Source organism: Trypanosoma cruzi, genomic scaffold, assembly GCF_000209065.1.
Source record: "Trypanosoma cruzi strain CL Brener 1047053517071 genomic scaffold, whole genome shotgun sequence".
Taxonomy (NCBI): Eukaryota; Euglenozoa; class Kinetoplastea; order Trypanosomatida; family Trypanosomatidae; genus Trypanosoma; species Trypanosoma cruzi.
This window is the reverse complement of record NW_001849513.1, coordinates 42,016-59,341: the sequence shown is the minus strand read 5'-3', so window position 1 is coordinate 59,341 and position 17,326 is coordinate 42,016. Positions and strand designations below refer to the sequence as shown.

General features: G+C 51.6%; 7 protein-coding genes across 7 annotated transcripts, besides 25 other annotated features; all 7 read right to left on the bottom strand.

Annotated features, from left to right (window-relative positions):
• Window positions 1-2,235, bottom strand: Tc00.1047053508827.139 (coatomer gamma subunit, putative; the record flags this gene model as incomplete). The annotated part of the gene is made up of 1 exon (XM_809657.1): window positions 1-2,235. A coding segment is annotated over one exon (2,235 nt), but the record flags the coding sequence as incomplete, so codon positions are not given.
• Window positions 1-3,140: a sequence feature (heterozygous, Esmeraldo-like haplotype).
• Window positions 2,368-2,393: a microsatellite.
• Window positions 3,014-7,498, bottom strand: Tc00.1047053508827.130 (hypothetical protein, conserved; the record flags this gene model as incomplete). The annotated part of the gene is made up of 1 exon (XM_809654.1): window positions 3,014-7,498. The coding sequence occupies one exon, from the start codon at window positions 7,496-7,498 to the stop codon at window positions 3,014-3,016; it is 4,485 nt and encodes a 1,494-aa protein (XP_814747.1).
• Window positions 3,141-3,271: a sequence feature (haploid, Esmeraldo-like haplotype).
• Window positions 3,272-3,851: a sequence feature (areas merged during assembly that could not be assigned to a particular haplotype. This can correspond to areas where the two haplotypes were merged or to regions with more than two copies in the genome that were merged during assembly.).
• Window positions 3,852-4,379: a sequence feature (areas merged during assembly that could not be assigned to a particular haplotype. This can correspond to areas where the two haplotypes were merged or to regions with more than two copies in the genome that were merged during assembly.).
• Window positions 4,380-5,125: a sequence feature (heterozygous, Esmeraldo-like haplotype).
• Window positions 5,126-5,577: a sequence feature (haploid, non-Esmeraldo-like haplotype).
• Window positions 5,578-7,476: a sequence feature (areas merged during assembly that could not be assigned to a particular haplotype. This can correspond to areas where the two haplotypes were merged or to regions with more than two copies in the genome that were merged during assembly.).
• Window positions 7,477-8,155: a sequence feature (areas merged during assembly that could not be assigned to a particular haplotype. This can correspond to areas where the two haplotypes were merged or to regions with more than two copies in the genome that were merged during assembly.).
• Window positions 7,692-7,724: a microsatellite.
• Window positions 7,808-7,835: a microsatellite.
• Window positions 7,886-7,908: a sequence feature (AT_rich).
• On the bottom strand, window positions 7,927-9,336 carry Tc00.1047053508827.120 (hypothetical protein, conserved; the record flags this gene model as incomplete). Its single annotated transcript, XM_809653.1, has 1 exon — window positions 7,927-9,336. The coding sequence occupies one exon, from the start codon at window positions 9,334-9,336 to the stop codon at window positions 7,927-7,929; it is 1,410 nt and encodes a 469-aa protein (XP_814746.1).
• Window positions 8,156-9,899: a sequence feature (areas merged during assembly that could not be assigned to a particular haplotype. This can correspond to areas where the two haplotypes were merged or to regions with more than two copies in the genome that were merged during assembly.).
• Window positions 9,295-9,319: a microsatellite.
• Window positions 9,403-9,487: a sequence feature (CT-rich).
• Window positions 9,526-9,583: a sequence feature (T-rich).
• Window positions 9,757-9,823: a sequence feature (A-rich).
• Window positions 9,850-9,893: a microsatellite.
• Window positions 9,900-11,421: a sequence feature (haploid, Esmeraldo-like haplotype).
• Tc00.1047053508827.110 (leucine-rich repeat protein (LRRP), putative) lies at window positions 9,908-11,827 on the bottom strand (the record flags this gene model as incomplete). The annotated part of the gene is made up of 1 exon (XM_809652.1): window positions 9,908-11,827. One exon carries the CDS (start codon window positions 11,825-11,827, stop codon window positions 9,908-9,910), a length of 1,920 nt encoding a protein of 639 aa, XP_814745.1.
• Window positions 11,422-11,541: a sequence feature (areas merged during assembly that could not be assigned to a particular haplotype. This can correspond to areas where the two haplotypes were merged or to regions with more than two copies in the genome that were merged during assembly.).
• Window positions 11,542-15,616: a sequence feature (areas merged during assembly that could not be assigned to a particular haplotype. This can correspond to areas where the two haplotypes were merged or to regions with more than two copies in the genome that were merged during assembly.).
• Window positions 11,987-12,016: a microsatellite.
• Tc00.1047053508827.100 (splicing factor 3B subunit 1, putative) lies at window positions 12,183-15,491 on the bottom strand (the record flags this gene model as incomplete). The annotated part of the gene is made up of 1 exon (XM_809651.1): window positions 12,183-15,491. The coding sequence occupies one exon, from the start codon at window positions 15,489-15,491 to the stop codon at window positions 12,183-12,185; it is 3,309 nt and encodes a 1,102-aa protein (XP_814744.1).
• Window positions 15,561-15,580: a microsatellite.
• Window positions 15,617-16,110: a sequence feature (areas merged during assembly that could not be assigned to a particular haplotype. This can correspond to areas where the two haplotypes were merged or to regions with more than two copies in the genome that were merged during assembly.).
• Tc00.1047053508827.90 (hypothetical protein, conserved) lies at window positions 15,893-16,336 on the bottom strand (the record flags this gene model as incomplete). Its single annotated transcript, XM_809650.1, has 1 exon — window positions 15,893-16,336. One exon carries the CDS (start codon window positions 16,334-16,336, stop codon window positions 15,893-15,895), a length of 444 nt encoding a protein of 147 aa, XP_814743.1.
• Window positions 16,111-17,326: part of a sequence feature (areas merged during assembly that could not be assigned to a particular haplotype. This can correspond to areas where the two haplotypes were merged or to regions with more than two copies in the genome that were merged during assembly.) that runs on past the window's edge.
• Tc00.1047053508827.79 (40S ribosomal protein S17, putative) lies at window positions 16,713-17,138 on the bottom strand (the record flags this gene model as incomplete). Its single annotated transcript, XM_809656.1, has 1 exon — window positions 16,713-17,138. The coding sequence occupies one exon, from the start codon at window positions 17,136-17,138 to the stop codon at window positions 16,713-16,715; it is 426 nt and encodes a 141-aa protein (XP_814749.1).

The following is a 17,326-nucleotide window of genomic DNA, read 5'->3' as shown; positions in this document are numbered from 1 at the left end:
GATGTCAAAGCCCTCCAGTGGGTACTCCTCCTCTTCCTCAACGTCGCCACCCTCCTCCTGCATGGCAAACTTGAAGCGACACTCCACGGTGCCACTCGGGTACTGTTCCTCCTCATAGCGTAGCACCGCATATCCGTAACTCATGGAAGCGGGCGCCACCGACTCGATGGGAATGAAGTACTGCGGCTCCACCCCCACTTCGTCCGTATCCAATTCAATCGCAATGTTCTTAAAAGTTACCTTTTCCATCGTGTTCTTCACCTTGAACTGGAGGACTATATTAGAGATGTATGTATGCTTCATCACCGTGACCACATACTCGCTATCAGGATCTGTCAATGGCACCGGCTCGCTGCTGACAAGTGGCTCTCCAAGCTCCAACAGTTGTTTTATTTTTTGCATCTTCTCTCGCCCTTGCAGCACAGCATGGCTAACTGCCGATGCTTCTTCTGTACCGCTTTCAGCTTCCTTTGCGATGGCCTTTTGTCGGCCAATGTCTTCCGCTACGGTATTCAGCACGGCAGATCTTGCGGCAATCCGTGCCTGGCGGCTCATAGCCACAGTGTTGGCGACATCGCACACCATAGAACGAATGATATTTTCATCATTATTAAGAAAAATTCGTGTGTAAAGAACGGCGCGATCCCGCACCTCATCGTCCGCATCATTGCAAGTACGTTTCAACAGGACGACGATGGACCGACGCAGTGAGGGTACATACGCTGCCAATTTAGCCAGTGTGCTGACTGCCACAGCGCGAATCTCGGGGCCCTCCAGCGTCGCATGATTATAGACATAGCGCACAAACGTCTTTGGGTTTTCTGTCAGTGGCACCTCCTCCCCAAGATACATCAGCACCCGCCGCACAATCTGCGAGTAATTGCAGTCATCAATGAACTCGGCAAGATGTTTCAGAACAGACTCCTTTGAGTCGGGGTTGGACTTGGCAATCTCCATCGTGACATCTACGACATTCTCCTTAAGCTGGCTGCTTCCTTCCTCCGCCAGCAATTTGGAGAGAAACCCGAGGAACACATTGTACTTTGCGGGGAACTTGGCGCTCAGCACACGCATGGCATCAATGATGACCATCTTAAACTCATCGCCCAACTCCCTCAAGTAACCGGCCGTCGAAAGTTGTGTTATGAGCCGCTCAATTGTGTACTCCGTCCCCGTCTTCAGCAGCGTCGTGATTGCGAGGGTGGCGATGATGCGGTTCGGGTCCGTCACGAGGTTCTCAATCTCCGAGTTGATGGGCGAGACCGCAGCTGGATGCAGCGTTGCCACTTCATTTAACACACGGATCGCAGAAAAACGCAGCACGGCGCTCTGTGTGTTGAGGTACAGTTGCACCACCATCACAGCAGGTGACACCTCCTTCGCCGTAATGTTGCGCAGGGAGCAAATAGACTTGACGGACTCAAAAACCACCAAATCATTGTTATTGTGCATCATCGATGTCACAAACTTGTAGATGTCCAGAGATCCCTCAAAGTCCTCCCGCATTAATTCCGTACACATCTTAATCACAAGGCACAGGGCCATTGGTGAACGTATCACGCCACTTTTGGCCTGGTCAATGAGTCGCGTGACGGAGAGGCGATCATTTTTACGCATTTTGTGGAGCAAAGCAATGGCAGCATACTGAGCCTTCCCACAGCTGCGAATCACCTCGGTCAGTTGTGTGCCCCACTTTCTTGCCATTTCTGGATTGACTTGAGCAATGTGAAGCCCTGTAACGAGGGCGGCACAGACAACATTGCTGCTCTGTGACGTCAGGGCCTCCACAATAGTGCGGTCCATGGACGCATAGAGGGAGCTGTTCATTACCTTGAACAGCGTACGAATGCCGTTGCACTTGCTGGCATCATTATTGCTCTTGATGTCAATCATGAGTGAGTTGGAGGCAATGAAGCGCTGCTCCACCAATGGGCTCAATTCCTTCATTAGCACATAGTGAAGTCGGCGAAGTTTCGGGTGGGTGGACTGCAGAAGTTTTGTAGACATGAAGAACAAATCCGTCGCCTCCGTCTCTGTCAGCGTTGTACCGGTGCACAAGAGATAAAGGCACTGCGTCATGGAGCGCAGACAGGAGGAAATGTCAAGACGCACATCGTTAAACACTCGGCATTGCTGCAGCGCAGAGGTCTTCTCGAGTCCCTCAAACGGAAGTGTTTCCTCCTCATCCTCCTCTTCGTAACGATATCGATCTCGATCCGATGGCATTACCTGCATATTCCTTTTCTTTTCTGCCAATAGCCTCCCCCCACTTCTTCTTATATGTGTTTGTCTGTGGATACTTGTGTATCTTTTTCCGCGTGATCCTCAGCCTTTTTTGTGGGCTTCCTTTTTTTTTTTTTTTCTATTTTATTATTGTTGTTGTTGTTGTTGTTTTTAATGATCCACTTTGATATCGTCCTTCTGCCTTTTTTCTTTGCGCGTGTGTGTTGTGGTGTTAATGTTGTTCCCCTAAGTTCCCTCTACTCCTTTTTTTTTTTTTTTTCTTTACTATTATTTGAGTGTTTGTTGTTTCCTTCTGGTTCCCTTTATTTGCAGCCAAATGGAGGGTGAAGGAGAATGAAGGACAACAAATTAACAAAAGAAGGTTGGGAGATATCGCCTCCCGTCCGCCTTTTTTGGTTCGCCTCAAGTGTGCCCAGGCACACAAACACACATTTCTACTGTGCATGCGTACACTTGTGCTGGTATACATGCACACCACAACACTGAGCAGACAGACAAAAACAAATACGTACGGAAGGACGGAGAGCGTGCGCCCGCCTCTCACAACCCGTGTGACACGACACGCTGTACATCTAAAGGGCCTCAACCCCACCGCACCCCTCTTCGCTCCTCCCCAAAGACAAAAACCCAACCACCCCTCCACGTACACAGAAATACATACATATTATCCACATATACATAATGGATGTATATATACTGAAAAAGAAAGAAAGAAGGAAAGATCGCAAATCGCCATCCGTTGCTGCTGGTTACATCACTGCTGCTCCTTTTACGCGCTTCCCCCTTTTTCGCTTCTGTCGCCTTCCGTCCTCACTTCCTCCACAAAAAACTCATAGTACACCTCCACGAGCTGTCGCGAACAGTAGCCGCGCCACACACGCTGTATATCCACGGCCGCCTTCCATCGCGGGGTGTCAGAGAGCACGGAAAACATGTTGCGACGCGCCAGGGCACCACGACCACAGCGCTGGACCAGCTGCACAAGCTCCTCTGCCAGCCTCTCGCCATCTTCCTGGGAGTCCTCAGGTCCTGCATCCGCTGGGGAAGATGCAACTCCCTCAACTCCCTCAACTCCCTCCGTCGTCACGGATGACGTCGGTATCGCTGGTTGTGAATTGACAAACTCCTCTACATTTTCCATGTTTCCCCCCTTTTCGCTTCTGTCGCCTTCAGTCCCCTCTTCCTCCGCAGGGAACTCATAGTACACCTCCACGAGCTGTCGCGAACAGTAGCCGCGCCACACACGCTGTATATCCACGGCCGCCTTCCATCGCGGGGTGTCAGAGAGCACGGAAAACATGCTGCGACGCGCCAGGGCACCACGACCACAGCGCTGGACCAGCTGCACAAGCTCCTCTGCCAGCCTCTCGCCATCTTCCTGGGAGTCCTCAGGCCCTGCATCCGCTGGGGAAGATGCAACTCCCTCCGTCGTCACGGATGACGTCGGCGTTGCTGGTTGTGAATTGACAAACTCCTCTACATTTTCCATGTTTCCCCCCTTTTCGCTTCTGTCGCCTTCCGTCCTCACTTCCTCCACAAAAAACTCATAGTACACCTCCACGAGCTGTCGCGAACAGTAGCCGCGCCACACACGCTGTATATCCACGGCCGCCTTCCATCGCGGGGTGTCAGAGAGCACGGAAAACATGCTGCGACGCGCCAGGGCACCACGACCACAGCGCTGGACCAGCTGCACAAGCTCCTCTGCCAGCCTCTCGCCATCTTCCTGGGAGTCCTCAGGCCCTGCATCCGCTGGGGAAGATGCAACTCCCTCCGTCGTCACGGATGACGTCGGCGTTGCTGGTTGTGGCCTGAGAAAATCTTCCAAAAGCCTCCCTTTCTGCTGTGTGGTGATGGCGGCGTAATACGATCGCATTGCCGCCTCCCGCTTCCTTTTGTGGTCCTCATCGTCATTTTCCACCTCGAGGAGACGAGCCGCAACACGCCGCACGTTCAGAATTTTAGCCCGCACCAAAGATTGGATCATTGTCGCATAAGTATACAACGACTCCATATTTATCTTCTGCTGATCGTAGTAAGAACGCGAAAAACGGAGCTGCTGCACATACTCGTAGGCGGCGTAACGGCGCCACGCGCACTGTATTCGCTGTGCACACCAATTCAAAAACGCCGGGGTGGGTCGCAGCCTCACTCCTGCATGCAACAGTTTTTGACGCGCAAGAAACATGCGTACAACAGACTGGATGCGAATCACGGCCATCAGCCGATACTGTCTCTCTTGGAAATGACGATGCGTATCTTCTTCGTGAAGGCGCCGCCAATGGGATTGAAGACGAGCCTTGTGCGCACGCCAGGCCCTTTGGATGCGAGACGAGAGTATATGGCGTTCCCAGAGAAGAAAGCGCAGGTACTCCGCCTGGGAGCGTCTCTCAATATACATGCGCCAGGTGGCTTGAATCTTAGAGGCACTGTAATGGATTATCTGACCCACCATGCGCTTTTCCTCCTCAAGCCTCGCTTCCTCCTTTAGGGCACGAATCCACCGTCGACCCACATGACGTCGATATGTGCGCTGGATAACGCGGGCCTGATGATGCTTGCTCTGCAACTCCGCCCACAAAACGCTTCGTACTCGAGAGGCCAACCAACGGCGAGCAGCACATTGTATACGGAGAACCGCATCCAACACCTCCTCCCGCCGACGCCGCAACATGCGAGATCCCTGCCGCTCCTCCCGTAGGCACTTTAGGCGTCGTTGTTCTCGTTTTTTCCATAAAATGCACAGAAAAAAGCGACGAAGAATGTGCATGCGTTTCCGTTGCCATGCAATTTCCACACGGCAGTGGAAGCCTCGGAGCACAGCCAATATTTTCAGTATGCAGAGCTCCACGTTGGGGAGGTGCTTGATGCGCTCCCACTCTACATTAAATTTTTCCTCTATTTCTTCCAGGTACACCATGACATCGCGTTGTCTGCGCGTCAAAATGGCTTTGCACGCACGAAGCAACAACACATTTCTCCACCACGCCTGAATGGGCCGAGCAGCCATAGTGTGCCTGGCTATCCGCTTCTGCTCCTCCAAGCGGACGTAGACACGTCTCTCCCTCGCCCTGACTCTTCCCCTGTGCCCTCTCAATACACACTGAATCTTCCTAGTCGCTGCCACAACACGACGAAGCCACATCCACACAGTGCACATACGCCAAAATGACTGTAAACGAATGGCAGCAGCGTTTCTCCGACGTGCTTCCAATATTTCAGCAATGGCTCGTTTAATTAAAATGACTTTTTTCCCCCCAGTTTTTTCCACGCTGTTCTTCTGATACAGATAACGCTGAATAAGCGTCACCCGCTGCACAACAATTCGATGTGCTCTAAGTTCCTTCTTTTTCCGTATGCACTCTCGAGTAGCACAGTGGTTGCGAAATGCACGCTGAATGATCTCAGCGGCCTCACGCCTGATGGTAGTCTCATGTACCATTGACTGGAGTCGGCGACATTCACGACGGTCAACGGCTCCTCGCCAGAAACTCTGTATAATAACAATTGCGAGTTTTTTTCTTTCAAAATCTTCATCTGGGAAAACCCTCGACAGAAATCGCAGCTTCCTATCCATGATTTGCATGTAAGTTTTAGGATTCGGTGAAACCACCTTGCTCTCAGAGATGATGCTTTCATGAATACTTATCCCTCCCAATGATTCCCGGCCCTCTGTTAGGTTCGTCGTCGCTGTCGTCTCATAACTTACATGATCGCCAAGCTCGCGCATTAACTGACGCAGTTCCTTCCGCAGGTGCTTGTAGCAGTAAAACGCTGTCTTGGGTACAAGTGTGATGAGGGCTGGAAACCCCGGTCTTGAGCTGGGCCTCATGGAAAATACGGCTTCGTCTCTCGGTGGTGTGGCGGCCCGCTCCTTTTTAAATGATTCCATCACTGCAGTCGTACTGATGGAAATTTCTGATTTTTCTCCTGATTTCGGTTGGCTTCTTCTACCGGAACTTGACATGACTCTCCTCTGCATGGGCGAACGCTCTCGCGATGTCGGAGTGCGTTTTCTTCCGGGAGTGGGAACTCGCTTTGTTCCAGGCGAGCGCTGCCGCCCCTTTTTGATTGGCGGCAGAAACCCGAGCTTGCAAGAGGCAAGTGGCCCTCGACGCGACATCAATTGGGACATGTAGTTTTCAAGCCTCGACGGTACCTGAATCTTCTCCACCCGCTCCAGTAGCACAATAAAAAGAGGATCTGACACAAGAGATAAATCGTCTGTGAGCATTGGCAGTCGCGGTGGCTCATTTTCACTCATCATCAATGCGCTGCTTCCATCCCTGGCTGCCAACAGTCGTTGCTTGCAGCGAATGGCAAGAAGACTTTTGGGGTCAATAAAACGTTGAGCACAGCACACAGCAAGCTGGCAGTGATACATTTCCACGTCACGCATTCTGCACCACGCGGCGAGCGCTGCAACTAAGTGGTGGCACGTGATGGCATGTTTGGCAATGTTTACAATGTATGCATTGTAAAGGGGCTGAACCTCTTTGCATCCCGATATGTCGATGCGCAAACACACCTCGATCAACTCGCTGCAGCAGGCAATAAAATGGCTGGCAAGCTCAAACCGCTGCACCGCCACCATAACAACCGCCAAATTGTAAAGCGTCATGGTGGAAAACGCGGCTCGCTGCTCTTTGAGGGAATGCAGGAGTGTCTGCACGACGACATGAGCCGGATCCCCTGCCACTTTCTGCAGAAATGCCTTGTTGTTCAGAGTTGCCCCAACAAGATACTTGCGCAGTGACGGGAGCGAGGCAAATTCGTCCTGTCGCAAAGGGCAAGAGATCTTTGACGGCAATTCCAACAAACGCAGCGAACTATCAAAGAAAAACAGCACCTTTTCACACGGAATCGCCATCTGAATACGCCGGACTCCCTCTTGATTGGCAACCACCACAATGGCCTGCACGCGCTGCCATAAAGGCAACCCTTTTCGCGGCTCAAGCGCACCGCTACGTCGCATATTCACGACGGCAAGAACGTTGTTCATCGTCTCCTCCGCATTTTCACCACACAAGTGCCAAAGACACTCCGCCAAAATAAGCTCCGCATCCCGCTGCACCCGCCTCTGCTTCCCGGCTTCGCTGATGGAGGAACGCGAACGACCGCCACGGGGGGCGGAGTTGCGAATGCTGGGAAGCCGGGTGACGCTTCCTGACGGCTTCTTTCCCTCCACAGCCTGTGAGGGATGAGTTCTTCTGCCACGAGAGGAATGCACGCGACGCGAACCGGCCGCGCTCATCTCCCTTCCTTCACCACCCTTCCGTTGCAGTCTGTTTCCCTCTCCTGCCCCCAAATATCCTCTTCTTCTTTCTTGCTGTTCTGCCTTCCGCTTTCTCCGCACTGCTGGGGCCTCGTCACCTCAAATACCCCGTCTATGAAAACTACTTTTTGTGTGCGCGTGTGTCTGTCGTGGCTGTTGGGACCACAAAAAAAATAATAATAATAATAATAATAATAAATAATAACTAATGGAAAGAAACGGACCAACACGTACCGGCATAATGGTGCAGAAGAGAAGAAATTCAAATCATAGTTTCATTAAAAAGCAATGTATATATATATATTTATATATATATCCCATGAACCGCATGTCGTTCCAGTCACTTTCAATAGTTGTGCAGGTGTCATATTAAAAAATAAAATAAAAATCCAGCTGTTTCTGTGCCTCTAATGGTGCGGTGGGTTCCAACTCCACTGCGCCACCTCAATCGCCAAGGTGGCGAGCGGGCTGTGGTCATGCGTCGCGCTGAGCCAGCTTGGTGAAATACAGCGCACCCCCATACGTGCGCCCAACAGCCCGCCAACAAGAAGGCTCCGCTGGCATACGGGTCCGCCCAAACGAATGGCCGCCCTAACACCGTCCGCAAATGAGCGAGCATTTCTCGCCACGACGAGAGCCTCGCGGGCCACACAAACATCCCGAACAAAAGGCCGAGCAGAAACGGGCAAAGACGGGCTGCCAGCACCACAGGAACTGCTGCCCCCGCACATGGAAATGGGGGTAGCCGCAGCCCCTCCGGCCGCACACCCCGTGGAGTTGGCGTCTATTAATTGCGACAGCAACTCTTTATGCGTTCGTGCTGGACAAAGCAATGCAAGGTCTTCAGGAAACAAATCTGCCGTTCCTGGCACCGCCATTATAGCGGCATTGCGGGATGGATCAGGGTTGCTTTGCAAGCAGCGCAACGCAACACCAAGTGCGGAGAATGTGTATGACTTCACGGCGCTCCGTGTTTTTTCCGCCGCCGCCTGTCCCACCGGGGGCTCTGTGAGAAAGTCAATAAACTGCGTCGCGTACGATCGCAACGTCGTGTCATCTGCCCAGGGATAAATGACTGGCAATGGCAAAACAACCCCCAACACGTTCAAAAGCGAGGCATGTTCAGCTGCAAACCACTGCGGGTGCGCACGGGCGATGGAAACCCAATGGTCCTTGACGTAACTCACAGGAAACTCCCCTCGCGCGGAGGCCATAGCACGGAGAAGCTGCCGCAGGAGTAGGCATGTGTAGGAGTGATGCTGCAGTGCACCTGTCAGGGAAGGACCAGAAGAACGGCGTTGGGGACCGGCCCGCACAAACACAAGCAACTCCTCCTCGGCCTCCTCCTCGCCGCCGCCACTATTAAACTTCGCCTGTGCCCTCGCAAACTCAGCAATTTCATCGGCCGAGCACCCATCCAATCCACGTGCCGCTGCATCAGCAACCACAGCGCCAATAAGAAGACCAGTCTGCTTCTGCTGAATGTCACTGAGCTGCTTCAAACTATTCTCGTAGAAGTTGGTAGTTCTCGGGACGGAGTTGTGATTCAGCGTCGCCACCATTACTTCACCTTTCCTCTTCGTCCCAGTTGTTGTTGTTTGTTTTTCTTCTTCTGTTAAGCTTCTCCCTTTTTTTTTTTTTTTGATCTCTGCCGTGTGGATACTCACACGCACGTAACCATGTAGTCCCTGCCCCTCAGACTCAAAATTTCCCTCGGCGTTGACTGCTGTGGCAGAGAAGAAATGAAAAAAAGAGATAAACTGGCATTCACAACAACACACATACACACACACACATACAGATGGGCAAACAAACATAAAGAAAAAATCCGTAGAACAGGCGCATATAACCAGAGAATATAACCCGCACAATCGTACCGCAGTAGAGAAAGCGCGAAAGAAATCCACAGACAGAAAGACAGACAAAAAAAAAAAAAAAAAAGTAGAAAAACCACAAAGAAAAGAAAGACTTTCGCCTCAGTAGAGGGGGTTCGCGCAAACTCTCCTACAAAAAAAAAAAAAAAGCAACAAACAAAAGTGACAACAAAAACAATAATAATAAAAACCCTCACTGAACTCCACGCACCGGCCCTTCACAGCTGCCTGCTAAGTCTCTTGAGATCGTTGTACATGTCTACATGTCTACATATCGACTTTTTCCATATATAAAAATAATGATGCCGCAGATAATGACGTGGCTCTATGGTGTGCGTTTGGTGTTCCTTTTCTCTTATCGCGTCTTTTTGTTGTTGCTGTTGTTGTCTTTCTTTATTCCTTTTTTTTTTTTTTTAGTTTTTTAGTTTTTCCGACATTCCTCCCTCTTCTGCCTGCTTTTTTTTTGTGTGTGTTTTTTTCTTCTTTTTTTTTTTTTTTTTCTCCTGCGTGTTTTCTACTCGTGTGACTGAGAGACTCGTGAGGTGGTGTACGTGGAGACGATGTCCTCCATCGCCTTCTCGGGATCGGCGTACCGCTCCAGCCGCTGCCGCCGCCGGCTCTGCTCAATAAACGCCTGCATTTCCTCAACGGTGCAACGAAGTTGCGTGACCTCCGCCTGCAGCAGCCGTATTTCCCGTGTTTTCTTGCAACACCGCATCAGCCTCACGCGGCTAAGGTACCCGCGACATACACGTTGTATCATGACAACTTCCGGCCGCAATGAAGCAACAAACTCGTCGTATAGCTTCTTGAGACGGCTCCAATGCCTCCTATCAACGTAGCCGCGGTAGTGCTTTTGAATCGTGATAGCAGCTGCGTTTCTCCTCTGATTCAAAAATTGACGGAACTCACCCATCAGACCCGACATGTGACGCACTTGGGACTCCAAAGCTCTCAATTGTTTTACCAAAACCGCATACTCGTTTGGGTCACGGCCGTTGTTGTGGGATCGTTGAGCCTCGCTCACATTCGCATTTGGGGCCATCGTCCTCGTCGTCTGTTGCTGTTGCTGTTGTGGTGGTGGGGATGGCGGGAGCAATGAATATCTAGAAAACGAGCGGCGAAGATTATTTCTAATGCGTGCGCAGCGCCCTTGAATGGATGCTGGCAAATGCAGAAGTGTAAGAAATCCCCGCACGTACTTTTGTATCACAACCGTGGCAAACACACGTCGTGACATACTCTCCTTCCATAGCACCTCCACGACGCCGGACAGCTGCTTCAGCTTCTTTTGCATCATTGGCAGCACCGTCTCGGCGGGTTGCGGCCGCAAAAAACTGTCACTGGCACCGGCACCCATTTTTGGTGCGCCCGCCATATTCGGTAAACGGGCCGCCATGCCTCCTAGAGATGGAGAGACCGACGATCCCGCCCCCATCAATGAGGCCGTGGATTGCTCCATTTTCCTTCCCGGCATCATGTCTCCAACAAGCCTCGCACTCTGTGCCTGAGGGGGGGACGAAAACTTCTGCAGGTATGCCTCGAGCTGCAGACCGTGATGGCTGTTCATCACATCCATCGCCTCGTAACTAAGCTCCCCGTGTTGCCGGAACATTTGTGCCGCCGTCTGACACTCCTCTTGGGTGAGTGGAACATCATCGATGACCTCTAATTGCGGCAGAATCCACAGCAGCCAGGGCCGCACAGCGCATCCCTTGGTGACGGTGGCGTTATTTGTGCAGGGATTTCCCCTAAAAAACAAGACCTTCAATGTTTCCGCAAGAACTGTGAGTGGAAGAAAATCCTGCAGTGACCGCAGTCCATTATGGGCAATCGACAGGGATGTAAGCGCCAAAAGAGGGAGGCGGCTCTCAAGATCCGTCAATTGCTCAATACGATTGTACTCCAGGTTCAATTCCTCAAGTAAAGGCATACAACGAAGGTCCGGAACGTCAATAAGTTGATTGTGTGCCAGATTCAGCACCGTGAGTTCATTCAGCGTGGCGTTATCAAACCAATCGCCACTCCCGAGTGCCCCATTTTCTTTGCTGCTTCCGCCGTGCAGAGGCGTGTCGAAGTCAATGAGACGGATTTCGTTATAAGAGAAGTCGCAGCGGCAAAGGAATCTCAATCGACGCAGTATGGAAGTGGAATGGGCATCCAGCACCCGCAACGAATTGTGACTCAAATCAAGAAACTCCACAAGAGGAAAGGCCTCCAGTCCCTGTAGGGTGCTTAGGCAATTATAAGACACCGTCAGTGAAGTGACGTGCTGGAGCGCCGTTGCCAACGTTGTGGAAATGTTCAGCGTGGTGAGGTTGTTGTATTGCGCCTTGAGTGTGCCAATCTTCTTTCCCTCCCCGGCGTCCTGCAGCTCTTGGATGCCGTCCAGGGAGGTGTGCTCGCCGGGCGCCCGTGAGACGTCAAGAAGCATGTCTCTCTATCTGTGTGTTTGTGTGTCTCTCAGCTAACCTCCTCCTCGCTCCTTCCATGTTGCACCCCGAACACGTACGTTGCATGAAAATAAAAAATAAAAAAAGCAAAGATAAAAAGCCGCTGAAGACTCACATGGTATCCGCGTGAAGGCACGTGCAAAAAAAAAAAAAAAAGGGAGAAAAAAAAAGTAAGAGACATGCATAAAGTGTAAAGATACTTGTGTCCGTGTAAGCGTGTTCATCCCTACAGTCCTAAAATTTCGGATAATTAACCTCCACAAAAGAGAAAAAAAAAAAAAAAGAGCGAGGTGTAGAAGGGAATATTTCACAACCACACACAGGCTTCACCATCAACTACAGAATCACCTCCAGTTCATGACGGGCGTACGTGTGCTCTTCATCATCCTCCAGTCTGGGATAACACGGCACGAGGGCCTCTGGACTTACAATGTAGATCATGTTGTATGTCCTCCTGTATATGTCCCGCACCTTTTTCGCTGGATGAAACAGGCCCTGCAGGAGATACTGTAGCAGTCTGGCTGGCCCAATCACAAGGCGGGCGGCCTCGTAGAAACTTACAACAGCAGTGACCATCTTAAGCCGTTCTTCGCTGATTTTTGTCTCATTCCGTGAAAGAAGCTCCACAATGTTGGGGTGGATAAAATTGAGGAAGTGGACGATCACCTCCTCGAACCCGTCGTTGCCGGCCACAGCCAGCGTCATTGCCCGACACGCCTCCACCGCCATGCGACGGTGCTGAATCTCCGTCTCTGTGAGGGCCCGCACGAGGAGTGGTATGAGCGGGTACACGTACTCCTTCCCTACCGCCCCAATCGCCTCAAAGATGTACCGAATCGCCTTCAGGACGGCGTGTTGCACAATCGTCGCCACCTGCTCTCCCTCGCTGATCTTGTACTCGTTCAGGATGTACGGGATCACGGTGAAGGGGCCGCACTCACGGGCAATAGCCCCCAACGCCACAGCGGTGCAGATACGGATCTTACGTTTGTCCTGTTTGAAATTATCGACAAGTTCGAGAATGATGGCAAAAGGACGAATCTTCTGGGCAATAATGCCAAATGTACGGGTACACGCACGACGCGTTTCACGGCGATCAGCGTCAAGAAGCTCAAACAATCCTTTTGTGGCTAAATCTTGTAGCTGAATGGCATCCACGTCCTCATCACAGTTTGTCGCAATCTCCTCAATGAGTAAAATTGTGTTCAGCTGCACGTTACTGTTACGGTTGCGAATTATGTACGTCAATTTCTTTAGCAGCTCTCGCACAGAAGGCTGGTACTTTGCTGCAGTAAGCTCCACTAAAATGGCACGTGTGGCCTTAATGTTTGCACTCATCACGGCAACCTCGTCGTCTTCAAGGCGGTCAAAAAGGCTTCGCCCAAGATCCTGCAGGAAAAGCACGCCCTCGGCCTCCTTCACGGTGTGTGCAATGCGAGCTGCCAGCTCTGCTGCCTGCATACGGATCATTCCGGGCATATCACGACGGCTCTTTATAAGATCAAATACCTGCCGCAAGTACCGCTTCAATCGTGTCCCGAGTGAGTTGCAGATGGAGGCCAGCCCCTCCAGCACCACACGATTCAGTCCGCTTTCGTCCTGCTTCACTGCGGCAATGGCGCCATCGAGCAGAAGGGCAACAAGAGTATCGGGAACACCAACCGTCCCAACGGCACGGACCACACGCCGCACGGTGTCAATGACCATGCGTTGAAAGTGCTCATTCTCATCCTTCATGTCCTGCACAAGGTACTGTAATATCTCCGTGCTCCCAAGTTTCCTTGAAATCGCCACAGTTGTCTCAACGAGGGCACCCGCCGTCTTGCGCTCCGCAGCAACACGACGCACGGACCAAAAGCCATCAAAAAAAGGCTTTAAAATGACATCCCGAATAAAGTTTGCGGTAACACCATCCGCAGAAACACACTGCCGTACAACCTGCAACAACACACGCCGATGCTCATCCTCTGGAGTGTTAAATTGATTCACAAGCGTCGGCATCATGTCGGACGTATACTTCTGTGCATCGTACGGCGCCATGAGCGGAACAAGTGAACCAAAGGCACGAACAAAAGGCCCTGCGGTAGTGCCGATGCCACGTTTACATTCCTCTCTTACAATATGCACCAACGGCGTTAACTCCTCGATGCCGTACGGACATGTCGCATCCGCAACATGTGCAAGCGCGTTAGCGGCCTCACGCTTCACACGTGGCTCATCACGCAGTAACTTCTCAAATATGGGCACCAGTTCCACGAGTTCAGCGGTGATGGCATGCATAAGGATGGAAGCCAATTCTGTAATGGCACGTGCAGATGTTTGTCTCGCCAAAGCGACAGGGGAAAGTGACATGCCGTGAATAATCTGCAGCGCAGTTGCCGGACCCACAGCGTATCCCACAATGGCAACCACCTTCGCCGTGTGACGACGCACACCGTTCTCGACATGTGCAAAGTCCTCCTTGATCGCCTCAAACACGGCCTCGTACCCAACCACACGGGTGAGAAGCGCAAGGACATCCTTACCATCCTCTCGCACAGCGGCCTCCTGGGCTGAGAGAAGAACCTCCATCATGTGCACAATCTCCTTTGTGGAACTCCGCACCTCCTTCTGCAGCCTCGCAATCACTCCTTTTACAAAATCCACAAAATGGTGTTGCTCCTGCAAGTCGAGAATTCCCGATCGCCAAACATGAAAGGTAAATTGAAAAAGTGGCTCACTACCAAAGATACGGGCCTTGTCTAGTAAGAATCGCATGGCAATACGTCGTTGATTTGTATCACCGTTCTTGATCCTGAAGAGGTTCTTCATGAGCAGATAAGAAGGCAGAACTTCATCTGGAATGGGATTCACATTGTGGTACTTAAGAAGCATCTCGAACACCGGTGCATCTTGCGGTTTCATTTGCGGCATCCCTTCTCCAAGACTCTCCGGAATGTCATATGTGACGGCTGCCGCTGCATCGTTACTTTGATTCACCACAAACACATCCAACGACTTGCTGGCAAGCTCGTAAAAATTTGGCTCCTCAGGAGGTGGTGGATTGTAGTCAGCGGGTGCTTCTACAAGTTTGAACTCGGGCGGGAGAATAGTGTCGAGGTACTCCTCCGTCAGTCGTTTGTTTTTCATCCGCCACTGCACCTCCAGCTTCCTGGCCTGCGCCTCAATGTTGGCTGTGATGGCCGATTGTGAGTCCCCTCCGGCAAAGCGTGACTGCACAGGCGTGGTTCCCTCAAACTGATGGTTTGGGGTGACTCCAAATGCCATTCCCGCCGCCGGTGTTGTGCCTCCAAACATCGGTGTCGTCCCTCCAAACATCGGTGTTGTGCCTCCAAACATCGGTGTCGTCCCTCCAAGCATGGGCGTGGTGCCCCCAGCACCAAACGTAGGTGTCTGTCCGCCCTGTCCCCGCATCGTCGGTGTCTTGACGGAATCTACCATGTAGGCACTTGGCGTCGGTGTTGAGTGGCCACGCCACGCCGAGAGCTCAGCGTTCACGATTACCTTCGGTGTGTCACCACCCAACTGACGCGGTGTCCCAGCTCCCCAGCGTGATGATGTCGGCAACGATGCCGGGGCGCCAGCTGCTGTTTCCCAGCGATGTGACTTTAGTACGGGTTCGCCGCTTCTTTCTTCGTCCGTCATCTTTCGTTTGTCGTGGTGTTTTCTCTCTGATACATCGATATTGTCGGGTTTTTTTTTGTTGGTTGATTGGTGTGTGTGTGTGTGTGTGTATTTGATAAAAGGGGAGAAACGACAAGACGAGAAGAATTTGTTTTAGAAACAACGTCAACCACAGACAGAGGGGGAGAAAAAAGATAATAATAAAACAGGGATACATGCCAGACGTAAAAAAGAAAAAAAAAAAATATTTGAGACTGCGACTGCCTAACATAACAGGCGGACAGGTTGGCAGCAAAACCATGATTTACACCGCACCCCTCACTGACGGCAGTCTGCGTGTGCCACCACCCCCATTCCTTTTTTTTTTTTTTTTTGGCTCTCCTCTCGCGTTCGTTGCACAAACCACACCCGTGCTCCTCCCTTCACGTCCAGACAGCCGTTGAAAGCAGATAGTCAATGAGCACCTGTGGGTACTTCTCCCGCATCACCTCCAGTGGCACCGTGTCGACAAGGACTTTGTTAAACTGAACACGCACATAAATATGTCGCTTGCAATTTGTCCCCTCACATTCACCGCCCCGATTGCCGAGAATTTCATTGGGCAGCACCGCCTCTTCCCCATTTTCCTTCTTAAACTTTTTCTTAATTCCTTCCACTCCCTCCTCCCTTTGCGTGGCACAATCACCCGCTGCCCGGCGAGAGCAATAGATGCCGATCACCTTCACATTGAGCACTCCGCTTTTGCTCAAAACATGTGGCAACGTGGCGCGACCCCTTGCACCGAGACCCGCCGTGTGCCGCGCATACGGGTGTTGCGGGAACACCCTCGGCAGCACACGCAGCTCCACGAGATCCGACTCCCGCATCAATTCTCCTACAAACACACACACACACCGCCTCCTTTGCAAGTGCGTGCCGCGGGTCCGTATCGCAGGCAAGCGTGTTGATCAGCGCATTCAAAAAAGAAAAACAATAATAAAAAAAGGAAAGACATCGCTCAAAGAAAAAAGAACATGACGGTAACAGACAATCAAAGCAGCAGAAGCCTCCATCTAAAAAAAAAAAAAAAAAAACAGAATGCGGTACAAGAAAAAAATACTTTTATTTGTTTATTTTACAAAAACAATCGCCAAAACAAAAACAAAAGGGGAAAATCATCAAATGAAGATCGACCATCAACAGCCACACCAGCACTCAAGGAGCTTCAGTGAAACACACGCACGCATCGATGGCCTCAGGCACTCACTTGCGGGCAGGCGCGCGGCGGCCACCCTTCTTGGTGACAGGAGCCACGACGGTGGTGAGCGCCACGTGGCGAGGCACGCCCGTCTCCATGCGCTTCAGCATGCTGAAGGTCTGCTTGTCCACGTGCACGCCGTCCTGGATGGCCTGGTCAACATGCGACACCTCCGGCACGTAGTCCATGCGGCGCTCGCGCTCCTCCTCCTGCAGCTTCAGCGAGATGCCACGGACAGGGCCGCGGGCCAGGCGCTTCATGATGTGTGTCGTATACCCGGCAATCTTGTTCTTCAGCTTTTTGGAGCGGGCGATGGTGACGTCCATGACAACGCGTTTGTTCTGGTAGAAGTCCTTGTTCAGCTTCGAGAAATACTTCTCCACCAGCTGCTTCGACGCGCGCTTCACTGTCTTCGTGCGGATCTTGCCCATGCTTGCAGTGTTCGATCTTCACTTGGGTTCAGTAAGAGCAGCAAGCAAAAAGGAAAAAAAAAAAAAAGGCCACGGGTGTCACACAGCACGAGCCGCCAAACCGCAGGCACGGGAAAAGACACCACAACCACCCGCAGAGGAAGAGTGAAACCACCACTCATTTTTTCGTTGTTTTATGTACGATGAAA